Below are 20,680 nucleotides of genomic sequence, written 5' to 3' on the forward strand. Positions count from 1 at the left end.
ATTACTTAAAACAAAAATACCTAAACCAAGCTGGGCTCTGTCCATCTGCGTCTGCCACATCAGAAAGGCCAGCTGCATAGGAAGTCGATGATGACAGACCCCCAGGCTAATGGAGGGAAGTGCTGACTTTAACCAGTTTCAGTCTTCATACCTCCCCCTCCCTCTTTTCCTCTCTCTCTCTCTGCCTTTCATTCATTCATCATTGGTTGGCGGGATGCTACAGTACTGATCGGGACAGACACAAAAGCTGTCCTCAAGGCGTTTGTAACCTAGCAAAGCGTACGGGGGAAGTAATCTGTTCTCAGACCGTGCGGGACCGGCCCTGCCCTTCAAGTTCAGACCCCATGGGGGCTGTCGGGAGGGGTGCTCCCGGCGCAGGCGTCTTCCAGCCGACTCCCCTCGAGCTGCGTTTTTTACGACCTGTTGGAGTCCGCAGTCCTGCAAGTCTCCTCTCCCCGGCGGAGAGACGCACGGGTGCCAGGGACCCAGGGCCTCCCACCAGGGCCCTTCTCCGCCGCCAGGGCGCGGCGGCCCCGCCCAGGCCAGCCCGGGGCGGGGGCCGGTTCCCATAGGGATTGCGGCTGGGGCGGCGGCGGGCACAACCGAGAGAGAGGCGGCGAGGCGGGAGCAGGGCCAGCCCGGCAGTCGCGGCGCCGTGAGTCCCGGGCGGGGAAGGCGCGCGGGCCGGGACGGCGGGCCTGGGTGCCACGTGGCGCGGCTCGAGGCTGCGCAGCACAGGCCGGGTTGGGGGGAGGGCGGCGGGGGGCGGCGGGACCGCACATCCCTGCCCCCAGGCGAGGCCCACCCGGGAGGCGCCAGGCTCCCCCACATGGTGTTTCGGCTAGTGTCTCCGTGCCCGAGGGAAATGAGACCCGAAATGAGAACCGGGGAAGCCCTGAGCCGGCTCATGTGTCTTAGATCGGATGAACTAGAACATTAAACAAGATAGATTATCTTACAGCTCGGTTCGTTTTAGGATGACGGGTTGCATTTTAACTCGCAGGATGTATACCGGGCGCTTAGAATTGGGTTACCGAGGGCAGGGAGCTCTAGGCTGTCATACCGGATCTCGTTGCCCTTGCGAGCTTTAAGGACACGGGTCGATTCCTAACTGGTTAACAAGTGCCCTTCTGTTCCAGGTGCTTGACAAAGAGCCATCGTTGAGTGGGGTTCTAGTTCAGTCTGTTCGAGCCAGTAGTCTATGTGTGACATTTTCAAACTATGTGAAGATCCGTTTTAAGATTTATTCCTCTATGATGGAGAAGTATGAAAAAATTGGGAAAATTGGCGAAGGATCCTATGGAGTTGTTTTCAAATGCAGAAACAGGGACACGGGTCAGATTGTAGCCATCAAGAGATTTCTGGAATCAGAAGATGACCCTGTCATAAAGAAAATCGCCCTTCGAGAAATCCGCATGCTCAAGGTAAATGGATTCTTTAAAATGAATTTTCAGGGTCTAAAAAATTAAAGGGAGTCGTGTTATGTTTAATAAATGTGTTAAGAGGTCGGGCGCCTGGGTGGCTCAGTGGGTTAAGCCGCTGCCTTCGGCTCAGGTCATGATCTCAGGGTCCTGGGATCGAGTCCCGCATCGGGCTCTCTGCTCATCAGGGAGCCTGCTTCCCTCTCTCTCTGCCTGCCTCTCTGCCTACTTGTGATCTCTGTCTGTCAAATAAATAAATAAAATCTTTAAAAAAAAAAAAAAAAAAATGTGTTAAGAGGCGGTAACATCTCCTTCCAAGGACGTTTGTCCTCAGTGACACAAGTGGGACGTCTATGTACAAGTTGCCAATTACTTGGGGTGGGGGGGACACCGGTGCAGGGAAAGGCGGAGATTCACTTTTGGAGATGCTGTGGGTGTTTCATTTTTCTTCCTCTCCCCCATGTCCACTCTAGACCTGGTTCTTCAAGAGCCATCAACTTCAGTTTGCTGGCATTCATGAGTGGTAAACTTCCAGGCCATGTTCTGCTGACATTCTCAGCCCATTAAGAGAATTAATCATTCACCTGTTTTCAAACTGCTAGGAAGCTGACAGGTTTTCTTTACACCTCACATGTATCTGCTGCTGAACATCATAATGTCTTTTCTCTAGAAAAAAAGATTCTATTTAAAGAAGTGAAATGATCGGGGGGCCTGGGTGGCTCAATGAGTTAAGCCTCTGCCTTCGGCTCAGGTTATGATCCCAATGTCCTGGGATCGAGCCCCACATAGGGCTCTCTGCTCGGCGGGGAGCCTGCTTCCTCCTCTCTCCTCTCTCTCTGCCTGCTTGTGATTTCTGTCAAATAAATAAATAAAATCTTTAAAAAAAAAAAGTGAAATGATCACTTTTAAAATGTTTGTTAACCCTAGAAGACTGTGAAATCAGAGTGGTAGAAAAGGGTGTTTGTTACATGCTGAGAGCATTTTTTCCTATAGTAGAAAAAGGCTGCTTTTCTGAATTTCTGTGAGAATGAAACCCAAATCCCAACATAGAGTGCGACATGTAATGAGCACAGTGGGGTTAACTTGCTTTCAGATAGTTAGGGCCTCAGTGTTCGGACATGTGTAACCAACTCTGTGACGAGGAAAGAGCTACCAAGTGGGAGGTGAGAGGAGCATCCAGGGGATTTTCTCTTACCCCTTCCTATTTTCTCCAAGGCTTTCTGCACATCTCTCTTCCCCATGGCTTGAAATGTGTGGTGTTATCTCTGGATAAGGAAACTGAATGTGAATTAGCAGGCTTTGGATAAATTTAAATGGGGGGATAATCTCTTTCTGTTTGGGGTGTTCTTTACCAGCAAGATCTTATCTGCTCTGAGAAGATACTTCCAAGGTTCCCCTACCCACACCCCAAGAGGGCTCCCCGGGAAGGGGTAAGACCAGCGGTATTTGCCCATCCCATGGCCTGGGGACCCTATGGGGACAGGTTCTCCCCCTTTCTTTTGGGTGTTTCCCACTTTCTCAGGTTCTCCCTAGAGGAAAAAGCAATAACTGAGTTTCGAAGGACTCTTTTACTCCAAAGAAAAGACAATCTGTTTCTAGTGGAAAGATAGCCTTTCTAATTCCGAAGATCACCTGTGAATGCACAATACTGGGTTTCCAAGTGTAGCTCCCTGTGTTAATTGAGTTCCTCCAGGATGGGAACCTCTGTTTTTCTGTACGAATTACTAAGTGCTTAGTAGGCCTCCAATACATGTTACTGTAAATTGAAAAAAAAAAAAATGGTTAACAAAATAAACTCTTAGCAAGAGTGGTTGTTGCCAATAAATTAGGAAGTCAGATGTGTTCTCTTAAATAACCGAATATTGATGCTACCTGAAGGAAAGGGTTGTGTGTACAAGGGCCTGATTTTGAAGCACAGAGCACCCCATTCTTCAAAATCAAGTGCACAGATGTAGACCCTCCCTATCTATATGAGGTGATGGGACTAGATTATGGATAGAGTCCATTATTCAAAGCCCTAACTTTTCAGCATTCTGTGATATCCCCAATACATAACAGGTACTTAAATATTTGCTGAAATGGTGAATTGGAAGTTTCTTGAATGAAGAATTTAATTATAATTATTTAATTATTCAGTTTAATTTAATTTAATTATAATTATTTAATTATTCAGTAAATATGCATAGAGCCTCCTTGTGCCTAAAACAATGTTTTTTTTGTTTTGTTTTGGTTTGTTTTGTTTTTGTTTTTTTTAGTTTATTAGAGAGAGAGGAGGATAGAGCACTTGAGCCGGGGGTGGGGTGGGGTGGAGGGGTAGGGACAGAGGGAGAGAGAGAATTTCAAGCACACTCCCCTGCTGAGTGTGGAGTCTGACCCAGGTCTCAGTGGTAGGATGCCAAGGTCAGGACCTGAGCCGAAACCCAGGGTCAGACCCTCAACCAACTGGGCCACCCATAAACAATGTTTATATGAAATGGAACACGTTGTGTTTCTGATGCTTAACCATGGAAGGGAAATAAGATAAATTTCCCCTTGGCTCTCACTCCTGATAAACTGGCTTCCTGATGAGCAGGGTCTGTGTCATTTACTTGTGTCTCCAGGCCTGGCAAGAATCCTCTAAATAAAGTATTTAGGGGCGCCTGGGTGGCTCAGTGGGTTAAGCCTCTGCCTTCGGCTCGGGTCGTGGTCTCAGAGTCCTGGGATCGAGCCCCGCGTCGGGCTCTCTGCTCAGCAGGGAGCCTGCTTCCCTTCCTCTCTCTCTCTGCCTGCCTCTCTGCCTACTTGTGATCTCTGTCTGTCAAATAAATAAATAAAATCTTTAAAAATAAATAAATAAATAAATAAAGTATTTAGAGGCATGTTTGAACTAGACTTTGAAGTGTTTAGGGAGGCATGGAATGAGAAATAAGGCATTCAGGACAGAGAGTCTCTCCTAGGAAAAAGTACATACGTGGAAAGCAGTATATTGAGGGAACACAGGTTATAACTGTAAAATTTTAGCCAGGATTGCCTGCTGGGTGCTACCAGGCCAGGAAGAGAAGGAAAGAACGCCAGGGCTCAGTAGAAGGAGGTGGGAGGAATTTCCTGGAGTAGAGGTCTACTTTGCACAAAGCTACACCTTGGTACCAGGTGGCCTTTTGGGTCTGGAGGTTGACTCCAGGGGACATACTATAGTCCCCCAAACAGGAAAAAACTGGTGACATCTAAGCAAGTGTTTTAGGGCCCCCATCTGAGCCAGAATTTAAGGGACAACTCCAGTGGCCTGTGGGAAGAGGAATATTACACTGTGAGCCAAGCACAGCTCTGTGCGCCCAAGGGAAGTTTGCAGCTCAGTGAGTTTGAGTTCCTAATACTTTCCTTGCACACCTCTTGCAGAGCTATGCTTTTAATGACCCCTGCTGAGGTTAGGAACCAGGAACTAGGAGGATTGAAGGTGAAGATTGCCTCAATAACCTTAGCCAGAGAGGTGAGGACTGGCAAGGGCCAACCCCCTGGCTGCTCCTATTATGATAAGGCAAGCAAGACACATAGATGAAGATCAGGTGTAGAAGAATTTGAATGCCAGGCCAAGGAGTTTGGCTTTCTCCTGAAAAGAAAAAAGCCAGCCAAGGTTTTTTGTTTGTTTGTTTGTTTGTTTTTAAGATTTTATTTATTTATTTGACAGACAGAGATCACAAGTAGGCAGAGAGGCAGGCAGAGAGGGAGGATGAAGCAGGCTCCCCGCTGAGCAGAGAGCCCGATGCGGGGCTCCATTCCAGAACCCTGGCATCATGACCTGAGCCAAAGGCAGAGGCTTAAACCACTGAGCCACCCAGGCACCCCACGACTGCCTCTCTGCCTACTTGTGATCTGTCTGTCAAATAAATAAATAAAATCTTAAAAAAAAAAAAATTCCAGTCATTTCCTCTGAAGCGGATAAGATCGTGGGAACAAATATTCTAGCAGTCAATTGCATAATTTTCAGGGTAGCATACCTACAATATTTCCCATTCTCAGTGTGGGAGCATACATGAGGCTGTACCCATCCATTGGTAAGCGCTTTTGAGGATGATAATTATTATCAAAAAACGAATTTTGCTAATAGTTTTAGAAAACATTTTTTTCTGAAAATTTGAAACTTTTCAAATAACATTATTTTGTGCCATTTTGAAAAAAAAAAGTGTGGTATTTTTATGAGATAGGTTTAGTGTTTGTACTAATAAACTGCCTTTTTAAAAGATTTATTTATTTATTTTTAGAGAGAGTGGAGGGGGCAGGGGGAGAGGGAGAGAATCCCAAGCAAACTCCACACTAAGCATGGAGCCCCAAACTGAGCTTGATCACAGGACCCTGAGATCACCACCTGAGCCCAAACCAAAAGTCAGACGCTCAACTGTCTGTGCCACCCAGGTTCCCCCTAGTAAACTGCTCTTTAAACTAAATGTAATTTACTGTTCACCAAGAGGTCCTATTGCACTTGCCCTTTTAATGTTTAATTTTGAATCTGATTTTTCCCAGTTACACAGTTAGGCTTTTAAAAATATAAGCATTTGCAATAGGTGTCATCAGCTCATACTCTAAGGACATACTCTAAAGCATCGTTTAGCGATAGTAATAAAGTTATACTGTAATACTGAGCTCAAAGCAACTGTCCTGTCCTTTCTCAAACTTACTTTCCAATGTGGGAAAACAGAAAGAATTCAGTATTTTCAGTCATCATTTTTGCTGAGATACCTGCGCATCAGTGTGCTGGCATGTGTTCATCTGGGTACTTTTTACAGAACTCCTGTATGTAGCAGGCACTGTTCTGGGTCCCTGCCCTCCACGTAAGGAGAGACTCATAGTAGACAAATAATTTATGTCGAGTGGTGAAATATAAAGCAGGATAAAGGGGTAAAGAGTGATGAAGAGGCTTGCTTTTTTCATAGAGCAGGGTCAGGAAAAGCCTTTCTGATGAATGACATTTGAAGAGATACCAGCAGCAAATGGGAAGAGATGAGTGATGCCGGCATTCCAGGCAGAGGGAATAGTGAGTACAAAGGCCACAAGCAAGACTCAGTGATGTTTTTGGGCATGTTCTGGTGTGTTCTAGGAGGAGCAAAGAGATCAGGGCATCTACAGCACAGTAAGCAAGGGCAAGGGTCAGAGGAGATGATGTTAGAGGGGTGAGAGGTCAGACACAAGGGCCTCCGGGCCTCAGCAGGAACCATGGCTTTTACTGTGAATAAAAAAAACTTGAGATAAAACTTGAGAGGGGAACCAACAGAAGATTTGGAGCAGAGGGGTACCTTGGCATAACATACATTCTTAGAAGGATCCCTCCAGCTGTTTGTTACTCCAGCTCCATGGGCAAGAAGATCAGTTAGAAGACAATTGGAATAACCCAGGGATGAGCTGATGGGGTTTGGGTCAGAGTGGTAGTGGTGGAGGTGGTCAGGTATAAGATTTATTCTGAGAGAGTAGTATAGAGGAATCTGATGGTGGGAGGAAGAATCAAGAATGACCCCAGAATTCAGGACTTGAGTAACTACGAGAACAGGGATCAGATCATTCACTGGGATGGGGAGACCTCGGTACCCATCTGGGGGAAAGGAAATCAAGAATTCTGTTTTGATTATGTTAAGTTTGAGAGGCATATCTGAGACCATGATGTGGGCATTTAAGTACACAAATCTGGCATTTGGGAGAAAATCCAGATTGGAGAAATAAAATTGGGAGACATCAGCATAGCAGTGACATTTAAGGCCCCTGAGACTGGGTTGTCCTAGGGAATCCAGCATTTGGATTTGGAGGTCAGGAAGGTGAGGAGGAAGCAGGCAAGAAGAAGAAAAAGGGGGTGATCCTGGAGGTAGGAAAATCCCAGGAACAATGTTCTTAAAAGCTTAGAGAAGAAAATATCTCAAGAACGAGAGAATGGTCAGAATGAGATCTTGCCATTTGCAACAATGTGCATGGAACTAGGAAATATGCTAAGCAAAATCAGCCAGTCCGAGAAAGACAAATACTATATGATTTCACTCATATGTGGAATTTAAGAAACAAAACAAATTATCATGGGAGAGAAAAAGCAGCAAAACAAGAAAGACTTTTCTCATTCTAGAGAACAAACTGAGTGTTGCTGGAGGAGAGGTGGGTGAGGGGATGGGTGAAATAGGTCATGGGAATTAAGGAGGACACTTGTTGTGATGAGCACTGAATGTTGTATGGAAGTATAGAATCACTAAATTATATACCTGAGACCATTATTACACTGTATGTTACCTGGAATTCAAATAAAAACTCAAAAAAAGAATAGAGGATGGTCAGCAGTGTCAAAGGTCATGATTAGTACAGACTTAGAAATAGCCATTGACTTTGAAGATGTGAGGGTCATTTGAGATCTTGACAAGAGCTGTTAGGTGCAGTGGTGGGAATGAAAGCTTCATCAGAGAGGTATCAAGAGAGAGTGAGAAGAGCAGAGAGGAGACGGGGATACAGGCAACTCTTGAGGATTTTGATTGTAAAAGGATACAGACATGGAAGGATGTGGGATCAAGAGAGAGTTTCTTAGTTGTTTTTAATATGGGAGAAGAAGTAGATTTGTGTGCTAATGGTATCAATCCAGTAGAGAGAAAACTTGATACTTTTGAAGGGAGAGAATTCCTGGAGCCATGACTTTGTGTTACCAACATGGACCATGGCTACAAATAGCTATAATAGTGTAATAAAAGACCAATTCACGGACCAGCTAGGAGATAAGGAATTATTTTATTTTATTTGGAATGTTGCTAGGTTCTTCATATACACTCTCCTTAATCTTTATGTAACAGGACCCACAGTTCTCTCCAAGCTGTGGTGCAGAAGAACTTGTTCCGCCTGGGTGTGTGGTATTGCCTGATTTGCATGTGGCCCATGAACCCTAGAGGGAAAATGCAACCTCTTTCTATAACTAGGGTTCAAGCATGTAAAGGTATTTTGGATGGGAAGTGGGGCAGATGCAACACAGGCTAGATTACACAGAGAGACAAGATCCCTGCAAGAAAATCCCCTTACATCAAGAAGTCTGGCTTGATAGGCCAGAGTCATCACAGGGCCTACAGTAGAACGTGAGTTCTGGCTGCTCATAAAGCAGGAGGCTTAACTGAAGCCAGCCCAACTCCTGGGGACTATCTGTGTGTCCAACAAGAAAAGGGCCATGTGGTTCAAAACAAATGTGACCCAACCAACCCAGAATCATTGTATACCAAATTTATGATGCTAATCCCCTCTCTGCTGAATGAAAATGACAGAACACTTGGAGGAGGAAGCAGAGAATGCCAACAGCCATGGTAGGAACAATAGATGCTCCCAGAGGAGTCGAGGTAAAGGACCGATAGCACCACTGTGAGGTGCCTGGGCAGACATTCAGCAGCGTGGCAGGTGATGTGGGGGCCTTAGGAATAGATTAGACCAACATCAGTCAAGGCTGAAAGCAGCAGCTAGGACACTGTCAATGACAACTTGCTTCCAGAAGACAAGAAAATAAGATACAGGCAAGCAGAAGGAATCACATCTTGCCATTTGGTGACCCGCTAAACTTGGGCAAAGTACCAAGTATCATTATGTAGGGTGCACAAAATATAACAACCTTAGGAAGTGGGTATTGTTATCTCATCTTACATATGGATTCGGATGGTTAATGACCTCTGGTGAATAAACTGGAATGCAGACCCAGTTTTATCTGTCCCCACGTCCTTACATTGCTGCTCCCACATGTTACACCCAACACCACACTCTGAAGTCTCAGTTACTGTCCTCAGGCTTCACCCTGCTTCCACCTCCTTCCACCAGGGCCTTAGCTGTGGGACTCACGGCTTCTGTGGACCCTCAGGGGCCAATTCTTACTGGAATAGCAGTTCATTCCAGCTCTGGTTCTATAATGCTGTAGATTATTTTATTTTATTTTTTTAAGATTTTATTTATTTCACAGAGATCACAAGTAGGCACAGAGGCAGGCTGAGAGAGAGGAGGAAGCAGGCTCCCCGCTGAGCAGAGAGCCCGATGTGGGGCTCCATCCCAGGACCCTGGGAGCAAGACCTGAGCCGAAGGCAGAGGCTTTAACCCACTGAGCCACCCAGACGCCCCAACCCTGTAGATTATTTTAAATGGTACAAGTGATGGTTTGCCACCAACAAAGATGAGAATAAGCATGGGGAGAATGGCCCTGTACAAGTTTACTCTAAATATTACAATGCATGCCCTCTTAATGAGAATGTTATCGCCCCCAAGAGGATGAAAATTGGTTTTTGAGAATGGGTGCAGGGAGTGTGACTTTGAAGCACAGATTACATACATATATGTTATGTACATACATTTATTTCATTGGGAGGTGATCTGGAAAAAATGTATAAAAGGAATCCTTTGGGGATAAATATGAGGGGTGGGGGGAAGCCCAGGGGTTGGGGGAGGTGAGAGTATTGAGTATATTCTGTGTGCTTTCATTTGATTTTAATCCATCATGAATACTGATAACCTACAGAATATTTAGAGCGTTCCCTTTTTTCCCCCTATCATCTCCTCACTTTCATTAACCGTCCAGTGAGGCCGTGGGGCTTTATTACTGCGTGGGGACAGGACCCACAGTTAAGAATTGCGGTTTCTGATCCAGCCCAGAGCTGTTGGGTGACCTTGGGCAACTCCAGTGCAGCCTGGAACCTGGCCCACCTCCCTTGATTTATGTCTGTGTTTGGTGTTGCTATGCTGACTTTTTGCTGAGGGGAGCAAGAGCTCACAGTGGTCAAGCAGCCTTAACGGGTGCAAGGGCAGGAAAGCGAAGGGTCAAAAAAAAAAAAAAAAAAAGAGTCTAGGAGAGAAAGATGCATGGTGGGAAGACAGAAAGGTGGGATTTAGTACCACAGGGAGGCATTGAGCATCAAGCACCTCATGCGGTCTGTCCCAAGAGGTTCACTGCTAGAAAATACCAGACCAGAAATACTGCTGGGCAAGTTACCAGCCCAGCGATAAGGTGCTGTGGCAGGTACAACTGGCAAGGGTCCCTGTTCCCGAAGCCTTTATTAAGTACTTAATTCCATGTGCTGCTGTGCCCAGGGCCACATTCCACTGAATGCTAACAGAGCACCATGTAAATGCTCCCTAGCATTAGACTCCGATTAGAGAGTTCATGATTTTTAAGGGCTTCTGCTCCCCTAATATTAGTTGAAGAAATATTTCCCCAGTATTCATTGAATGATATTTCACAGCTCACTAAAAATCTCACTGGGAAATTCTGTGACATCTTGTAGAATTTAGTCCTGCTGTTGCTAGTGTAGGTGCCATTTCTAGGTCAAGTCCATTATTTCATTGGCTTGTCCAAATGGATTTGTGACATATTTCTAGAAATTGTGACAGCCATGTCTGGCATGCTCTGTTATGGTTTACGTGAGATCAGAAAGTCAAATGTGTGTGGGGATCACAGTAGAGACCCAAAGGAGGGAAGTGGGCTGAGTGTGAGATTAGATGGGGAGGTGGGGATGGGGCAAGCTGGAAACTCGTAGCTTGTCGGATGGGCAGGTGGCCACGGCTCGGCCCACACAATACAAGCCCATGGTGCTAGGTTTTCTGAGTCTTTTTTTAAACAGCCAGAAATCAGAATTTTATGTAAAATCTGTTTTTTTTTTCTACCACTCTTTGTTTTGATTAAAAAAAAAACACACAAAAAATACAGTTGTGGAAAGAATAATATAATGAATACCTCTGTACCCTTCACTAGATTCATTAACCAGTTGTGAAAATTCTGCTTCGTTTCCTTTCCATGTCTCTGTCTCTGTCTCTCTGTGTCTCACACACACACTCACACCCCATACCTTCTCAGCTGAATCATTTCCTTAAGTATGCATCATGAATCTGCTAGAATTCTTCTATGTAACCACAATATGATTTCCACAGTACGATTTCTCAAGGACTCAATACCGTCATCTAACATACAGGCTGTGCTCAAGTTTCTCATAATGTCCCAGTAACGGTTGTATAACTACAACTACAACTATGGCCATAACCGTAAGTAACTATAGCTGTATATCTAAATCCAGGTTCTAACCCTTGACCACACACTGCAATTCATTGTCATGACTCTTCAGTCTCTTTTAACACTGGCATTTTGAAGCAGGCAGGCCAGTTGTTCCTCAGAATGTGCTTCCACACAGACTGTGGTTGTTTCCACTGCAGGCGTGAGGATGTGTCCGCCATACTGGTTCTTAGCAGGAATTACAGGGTGTCAGCATGGCCCCTAGTTGCTGCTCTCAGCTTTGATCTCTTGATCAAGATGGGTCTTCTGGATTTCCCAATTGTAAAGAAACATTTTCCCTTTTATAGTTAGTGTGTGATCTGTGGGGAGATATGCTGAGACGGTGTGACCACCTTGTGTCCCAACAACTTTCACCCAGTGATCTTTGCTTGAATCAATTATAGGAAGAGTTCTTGTAAAATGGTGATTTTCAAAATTCTTTCTACATTCATTACTTATGGTTTTTCTGTTAGGGGAAAAAACAAAAAAACAAAAACCACTTTCCTTCACATAGCACCTGTCCCCACCTCATACACACACTCTTTAGTATCACAGAGAATTTGTGGATTTTTTAAAAAATTCAACTTGTTACAAACCATCGCTGTGATTCTTCTTTTTGATTCTCAAATGGTCACACATTTTATCCTGCTCCTTTGTTCTGACAGACACTACTGTTCCTTGAGTACTTTTTTTTAAACGAATTTATTTATTTATTTGTCAGAGAGAGAAATAGAGAAAGAGCACAAGCACAGGAAGTGGCAGGCAGAGGGAGAAACAGGCTCCCTGCCGAGCAGGGAACCCAATGCAGAGCTGGATCCCAGGACCCTGGGACTGTGACAGAGACAAAGGCAGAATCTTAACCGACTGATCCTCCCAGGCATCCCACCTTGAGTACTTTCCTATGTGTGACAGCGAAGTCTACCAGGCTCATCCCTCCCCAGCTCTGGAATCAACCATTTTCCCAAGGAGCCCTGGTTCCTTTTAGTGAAAATGAAAGGTGACTTTAAAAATGTTGGCAATGAATTTTTTAAAATGTCAAAGGCCGTTCAGGCCAAACAGAACCCATCTGCAGATGATACTTGGCCCACAGACTCCATTTTGGACCTTTGGATTGTAAAGCTTTCACTATATGCAGATGTTCTCCTTACAGACTGGCAGATCTGGCCCCTTGAGGTTCATTACTAATACATAGATAGATGTTGGGAGTTCATGGGAACTGGCTGTCAATAGTGTGGAAGGCAAAGCAGAGCATTCCCTTGCCCACAGTGATAGAAACCCAACAAATCCCCCTTGTTATCCTCTTTCCTGATCTGTTCAACAGGGACACCTGTTTAATTTTAATTTTACAAGATAACATACTAACTGCAAATAGTAACGGGCTGTTTTTGTTTGTCTATTATAAGATTTAGGGCTTAGCTCACAACTTGTTTATACAGAAAGATTATATTTCTGCTGTGTAATGAACCCCTAAGTAATAAAACCGCCACACAAATACTTCAGGAGCAAAAGCAGAAATCAACAGGCTGGCAGCTCATTACCTTCGAAGAGACCCTGAGTTTGTAGGGAGATTAAGTACATGCCAGTATGTGTCAGTGTCCTCAGTGCTCCTACCCACCAGCCTGCCTGCACCTTAGACTGTAGAAATAAAACAGCGCAGAGCAGGAGAAAGTAAATGGTTTTATAGTGCACATTGATAAAAAAATATAATTATGCTATTACTTTTTCAGCCACTTAAATTACTTGTATTTTCAGCAAAGGAAATTTTAAGGGGACAACCCATGTTACAGATAGTCATTATGAAATAATGAAACCTTGCTAGAAGGTAGTACTTTTCATACCAAATGGAAAAAATTTTTAATGCACCAGGCTTGTATTTAATTTCCCTTTCAATTTTTTTACCGTTTTAATTCACCCTTTCATTTGGGAAAACCAATGTTTTAGACACAAATTTGCTTTCATAGGCATATGTTCTTGCTAATTATTAACCTTCTTTATAACTTATTAACTTTAAAAGCACTGTGGTAAAAATACAATTTTATAAACTGGCCTGGTTGAAAACTTGGAGCTTAATTCCTCTTTTTGTTAAAATAATGCAAAGTGGGGGTACCTGGGTGGCTCAGTAGGTTAAAGCCTCTGCCTTGGGCTCAGGTCATTGTCCCAGGGTCCTGGGATCAAACCCCACATCAGGTTCTCTGCTCAGCAGGGAGCCTGCTTCCTCCTCTTTCTCTCTGCCTGCCTCTCTACCTACTTGTGATCTCTCTTTCTGTAAAATAAATAAATAAATAAAATCTTTAAAAAAAAAATAATGCAAAGTGACTTCTACACCAGTGGAAGCTATCAACTTCTGTATAAACTGAAAAAATAATTTATTTCATAACTGTCAGTATGTTGGTGCATTAACTTTTGGCTCTGCCATTGTTAATTTTCATTTTGACCACAATTTGTACTGTTGCTTCTTTTCTGGAACTTTCCATATACTTTATTAATCAACAAAACAAATGGAGCATCCACTGTACACATCCTTAGCCTGTGCTGAGTCTTGAGAGGAACCCAGAAGGGATCTCAGCCTAGGTCAGTGGCCAGAGGACCAGCCTGGTATACTGTTCCATCCATGCTGTCTACAGGAAGCCTACCATAAATAAACTTCAGGCTCCTCTCCACCTCTCCACCCAGGTATACTCCCACTCCATATGTCACACCCTTTCCTTCTCTGGTTGTCCCCAAAACAAAATATTAGCCAGGGTGTCTACAGTGGGATTCTTGGCATTTGGAGGACACAAGATGAAGACGGCTTTCCTTTATCAAAAGTGCTAAAAAAGGGGGAGACTGGGTGGCTCAGTGGGTTAAGCCTCTGCCTTTGGTTCAGGTCCTGATCCCAGGGTCAGGTGCCTACTTGTGATCTATCAAATAAATCTTTTTTTTTTTAAAGATTTTATTTATTTATTTGACAGATAGAGATCACAAGTAGGCAGAGAGGCAGGCAGAGAGAGAGAGGAGGAGGCAGGTTCCCTGCTGAGCAGAGAGCCCGATGTGGGGCTCGATCCCAGGACACTGGGACCATGACCTGAGCCGAAGGCAGAGGCTTTAACCCACTGAGCCACCCAGGCGCCCCAATAAAATCTTTTTTTTTTTTTTTTTTTTTAAAAAGTGCTAAGGAACGATTCCTTGGCAACACCATGGGGGGTGCAGAATATTTTCCTCTAGGCTGAAGAGGGTGGTAGTAATTCAATAGCTTTTTAAATAATGAAAATATTACCCCCCAAGGTAATGTATTAACTATCTCTCTGAAACTAACTTCAAAATATTTATTTTGGTTTTATGATACAGTGAAGACACGTAAATCTTTTTTTTTTTTTTAAAGATTTTATTTATTTATTTGACAGAGAGGTCACAAGTAGGCAGAGAGGCAGGCAGAGAGAGAGAAGGAAGCAGGCTCCCCGCTGAGCAGAGAGCCCGATGCGGGGCTCGATCCCAAGACCCTGAGATCTTGACCTGAGCTGAAGGCAGAGGCCTTAACCCACTGAGCCACCCAGGTGCCCCCACATGTAAATCTTTTTAAACCATTTGTATGATAAAGTAATATATGCTCATGTCAGGAAAATAAAAACAAAACCCTGAAGGTATAGAAGAATATAAAGTGAAAAGGAATTTCACTTTGCCTTTCTCTCTCCTGTATCATTCCAGAGGATTTCTGTGCTTGCACAAAAGCGTATATTTCTTTTTAAAAAACAGATACAAATGCTATCATATTGTATATACATTCTGTAATTTCCATTTTATACTAAACACTGTATCTTGGCCAACTTTCCAAGTCAACACATAGATAGGCTTTATCCTTTCAACAGCTGCGTACTGTTTTCTCATTTAAACATAATATAAAGTCGTGAAGTTTATTTAATCACCTATTAATAGACACCTGGTCAATCATGTACACATAAAGCTGTGCAAATGTGAGAGAATATTGGGACATGGAAGCATGATTTCCATAAGTAGATAACCGGGAGTGATGATGAGAGGTCCAATCCTATTTCTGCTCCCGGTTCCTAGACCCATGGATTAGTCACAGAAGACACAGCACCATGTGGGTCAGTGCTTATGCATCTCAAGAACTGAGATCCAGATTCCATCGTTCTATTAGGCTACCTGGTTGTAGACGATAAGATATATAGTCAAACTAGTGGGTCCCACGGCCAGGTGCTAATTGTCATGTCTCCTTTGCTATAAAATGGGCCTCTCGCTCTGACTTTGTGTGGACTCCTATGGCAGTAAGGCAGGCATTCTCTAAGCCTTGAACTGGGGTATAGGCAGGAAAGGCAAAACCTATATCTAAAGTTAGTATCAAGGGCATCTGGGTGGCTCAGTTGTTAAGTGTCTGCTTTGGCTCAGGTCATGATCCCAGGGTCCTGGGATCAAACCCTGCCTAGGGCTCTCTGCTTGGTGGGAAGCCTGCTTCTCCCTCTCACACTCTCCCTGCTTGTGTTCCCTCTCTTGTTGTGTTTCTCTCTGTCAAATAAATACATAAAATCTTTTTTAAAAATTAATTATTAAAAAAAGTATCAATTCCAGTAAGGACACATTGCTACCCTCTTCATGGAGCATCCATTGTCCTTCGAGGACAGTGCATATCAGTGCCCCAGTATTGGTTTTTCCTCCCATCAGGTTGTCTTCGGTAGCCCCAGTAGTCAGATCAGCCTTGTGGAGAGGGAGCAGTGCTCCAGGGCCATGCATACACACCATTCCTGCGACCATGGCCACCATGTTCATGGGTCAATCTCATGGGCACTGGGGTGGCCAAGGACAGAGCAGGCTGACACCCACTGGGGTGGCCAAGGACAGAGCAAGCTGACAACCACCAGGTTGTTCAGTGCTTTCTCTGTAGGAGGTGCTCTCTCTTGTGGACATGAGTCTGAAGCCCAAGGATCCTCAAGCTCTGTGCTCACTCCCACGAGTACAATTTATGCCTCTTCTCCAAATATCTCCCAGTCTTGCCTCTTCCAGACTCTTCTTCCACTAGACAAGCTATTTGCCATTACCCACAGGTCCATGCATATCTCAGGTCCTTTCTACCTTTGTACCAAGTGAACCATCAAGTCTATTGCTTGAAGCTGTGCTCAGTGGAAGGACATTCTGTTACCCTTGTCCTCCGAGGCCCCTGCTGAGTAGGGCTACCCTATGGCAGTCCGTTTTCAGCTAATGCCAACATAATGAGCTGATCCATCTGCAAGCTGGACTTGAGGTTTTTCTCCTCCGTTACTGGAAACTCCCATTAAACCAGATTTGTAAGTTGAAGGACAGGGGATGGAGCAATAAAATAAATGACATGGAGAATAGGTCACCTCTTTTCGTCTCGCTTGTTCCCTCCAGTCCTGCTTGAGCCTGATCACAGAGGTATAGTTTTCACACATAGTGGATTGCTACTATCTCCATGCAGTCTTATGATGTGGCTCTCTCTTACCCAGTACCCAAGAGGAATTTCTTGGTCACATAATCACTGGATGTCCCATGATCAGTACTCAGTCTCTCTGAGGGCTCACAAGACTGCAGGAGCTGGACAGCGCTAGCAGGAGTGGACAAACTGAGTCATATGGCCTGGGTGGTAGGGTAGCTCTGATGTGCCGTAAAGTTGTCTTGGGTCCTACTCAATATTGACAGCCTTCCAAATCACCTACTAAATTAGAGCCGTATTCCCCGGAGCTATTTCCTGGTGTACATATGGAAGATAATGCTGCCTCCAGGATCTAAAGAGACCCACCAAATGCAATGCCTTTTTTTGGTGGTGGGCGATCAGAGGTGCAGCAATTTGTCCTTGACTTTAGAGGGGATGTCCCAGGGTGCCCCAAGCCATTGGACTCCTGGAACATTACCCGTGATATGCCCTGGCAGGTTTTCTCTCACCCTCTGGCATATGTGTGTCTTAATGGGGCATTCAGAATACTTGTCATTCCCTCTCACTGGGAGGTCCAGTTAACTTGATGTCATCAATCCCAGTAGATAAGCATCCTGTTCTGGGGAATGTCAAGATGATCAAGGTCCCTTTAGACTATACTGCAACAGAGAGCAGAAGAGTTAACCTAGACCCTGGGCAAGATGCTGAATGTGGAATGCTGTCCTTTCCACAAAAAGTGAACCGCTTTTGATCCTCCTTACTGGTAGAGATTGGGAAGAATACATCAAAATGGATCAGAAGAATTCATCAGATCGACGACAAATGCGTGACCTGATGAATTGCATATCAGATGCCAGAGACTTTGTAGATCTGTGCTTTTATTAATATAGGATATATTTCTGGAAGTGGTGTCCTGGGTAAGATGGGGGCTGTGTATGTTTTTCAGTGCACTTTATTTTTTAAAACAGTTTTAGCTGTTCAGAAAAATTGAGAAGATCGTGCAGAGATTTCCCATATACCCTGCACCCAATTCCACCTGTGATTAGCATCTTACAAGTATGATACATTTGTTACAACTAATGAACCAGTATGACATGTTATCATTAATTAAAGTCAGTACTTCACTCACATTTCCTTAGTTTTTATCTAATGTCCTTTTTCTGTGCCAGGATCCCATATAGGACACCACATTACGTTTAGTTGTCAGTGTCCCTTGGCTTCTCTTACCTTGGCCATTTTAGACTTTCTGTATATTTAATGGCCATGACAGTTTTAAGAAGTACTGGTCAGGTACTTTATCACATTCTGCTTTCTAACAGAGGATTCCCCAACCTCCTAAATTTTTTTTTTTTTAATTTGCCTACATTAAGGTCCACTCTTTGTGCTGTAACGTTCTATGGGTTTTGAGGAGTGCATAATGTCATGTATCCTCCATTACAGTATCAGGCAGAATAATTTCACTGCCCTAAAAATCATGTTTCACATGTGGGTTTTCCCCCCATGTCCTCTGCATTCCCAGCAATCACTGATCTTTTTACTGTCCCCATAGTTTTGCTTTTTCCAGAATGTCATATAATTGGAATTGTACAATATGTCACGTTTTCAGACTAGCTTCTTTGACTTCACAATATGCATTTAAATTTCGTACATGTCCTTTCATGGCTTGATAACTCATTTCTTCTTATCACTCATATCCTATTCTATGGATGGAACATGAGCTTGTATCCTTTTGTCTATAGGAAGATAATTTGTATGCTTCGAATTTTTGGCCATTATCAATACAGCTGTTATAAACATTCGTGAGGAGGTTTTTATGTGGATCTAAATTTTCAGATCATTTGGATAAACACCTAGGAGCGTGATTGCTGGATCATATGGTACAACTACATTTAGCTTTGTAGGAAATTGCCAGACTGTCTCAAGAGTGGCCACAATGTCTTATGCTCCCACTAGCAATGAAGGAGAGTTCCCATTGCTCTGTATCATCATCAGCATTTGGTGTGGCCGGCAGTTTTTAGATTTTAGCTATCCTAATAGGTATGTAATGATATGTCATTGTTTCTGGAATTTGCATCTCCCTAGTGAAAAAATATGTTGATCATCTTTTCATATGTTTATTTCCCATCTGTATCTCTTCTTCGGTAATGTGTCTGCTCAGATCTTTGGCTTGTGTTTTCTGGGTATGTTGTTTTAATAAATACTACTAGTAACTTTCTCCAAAAGTCTAACCAGCCAAGTGTGAGAAGATCCATTTTCCTGTATCCTTGGCAACATTTAATGTTACCAATTCGTGAAATGTTTGTTAGGAAAACAGGTCGCTTCGCCTTCTTGTTCTGATTTGCCCTTCTCTGACTACTAGTGATATTGTCTTTTCATGTCTCTGGATCATTTATATTTCCTCTTCTGTGTATTACCTGCTTACATCTTTTGCCCATTTTCCCACTATCGCGCCTTTTTCTTCATAGCACATGAAGTGTCTTTGTAATAGTAGGGCTGTAGCCCTTTATTTGTCATAACAGATATTTCCCTGCCAATTATTTGCCTTTTGACTTTGTTTCTAGTGGTTTTGTTTTTCGTTTTTTAACAAACCAACATTATTTTATTTTTTTATTAGGGTAAAATACACATAACATAAATTTTACCATTTGAACTATTTTTAAGTGTATATATAGTTGAATGACATTAAGGGCATTCACAATGGTGTGCAACCATCAATGCCATGCAGCTCCAGAACTTTTGTTTTAAAGATTGATTTATTGGGGCACCTGGGTGGCTTAGTCATTAAGCCTCTGCCTTCTGTTCAGGTCATGATCCCAGGTCCTGGGACTGAGCTCTGCATTGGGCTCCCTGCTCAGTGGGGAGCCTACTTCTCCCTCTCCCTCTGCTGTTCCCCTTGCTTGTGCTCCCTCTCTCTCTGTCAAATAAATAAATAAAATCTTTTTTTAAAAAATCTTTAAAGATTGATTTATTTACTTTAGAGAGAGAGCATGCACATCACGGGGGGAGGAGTAGAGGGAGCCAATCCTCAAGCAGACTCCCCGCTGAGTGTGGAGCCCAACCTGGGGCCCGATCCCACCACCCATGAGATCAACACCTGAGCTGAAACCTGCCTGTTTCAACTGCCTGAGCCCCCCCAGGCGCCCCTACAACTCTAGAACTTTTGCCATCTTCTCAACATCATCTTAATTCTTTTGTGGCCAAACTTGCCTATCTTTTCTTTTTTCTTCTAGATATCTTGTTTTTGGGGATGTTTTCTTCTATCCTAGGGTCATAGAAAGTTCCTCCTAAATTTTTTTCTAGTATTTATAGTATTTTATACTAGAATTTTTAATCTATCTGAAAATGATTCTTCAATACAGTGTGGTAAGATGTGGTTCTCATTTTCCTAATGGTTAGTCATTTTCCCTGAATCAATTTTAAATAAAGCACATTGTTTTCAACTGTATTGAAGTACTACCTGGTCATGTTAATTTCCCATAAATGCGTGGATCTAGTTCTAGACTCTGTACTGCTTCTATTTCTTCATTTCTTTGTGAATAGCCTGCTGGCCTATTCACGATGATGCTGATGCTGATGATAATGATTATAGGCACTTTATTGAAAATTTTGCCATCTGGTAAAACTAGTTGCCCTGACCGGTTTTTTCCCTTGGCAATTTTAAAACAGTAGTAGTTCTGTATGAATGTAAAAGGCATTTTACCTAGTTCAGAAAAAATCCTTTTGGATTCTAATTGAAATCACCTTATATCTAGGTATTATTTTTATTTTTATTTTATCTTTTTAAAAAAATTTTGTTTATTTATTTGACAGATCACAAGTAGGCAGAGAGGCAGGTAGAGAGAGAGGGGGAAGCAGGCTCCCTGCCAAGCAGAG

At 43.5% G+C, this 20,680-nt stretch overlaps 1 protein-coding gene across 2 annotated transcripts in view; it reads left to right on the plus strand.

Annotated features, from left to right (window-relative positions):
• CDKL1 (cyclin dependent kinase like 1) overlaps positions 1-20,680 on the plus strand; it is a 61,863-nt gene that overhangs the window by 6,396 nt on the left and 34,787 nt on the right. The window contains exon 2 of one of the 2 annotated variants that reach the window (XM_032871160.1): positions 1,140-1,424. In XM_032871160.1, coding sequence (XP_032727051.1) covers positions 1,254-1,424 — 171 coding nt within the window. In that variant the 5' untranslated portion in view covers positions 1,140-1,253. Of the gene's footprint in view, positions 1-1,086; positions 1,425-20,680 lie in introns of those variants that run through there. The other variant, XM_032871161.1, reaches the window with a different exon arrangement.

This window comes from Lontra canadensis, unplaced genomic scaffold, assembly GCF_010015895.1.
Source record: "Lontra canadensis isolate GAN:19392208 unplaced genomic scaffold, GSC_riverotter_1.0 scaffold42, whole genome shotgun sequence".
In the NCBI taxonomy this organism is placed as follows: domain Eukaryota; kingdom Metazoa; phylum Chordata; class Mammalia; order Carnivora; family Mustelidae; genus Lontra; species Lontra canadensis.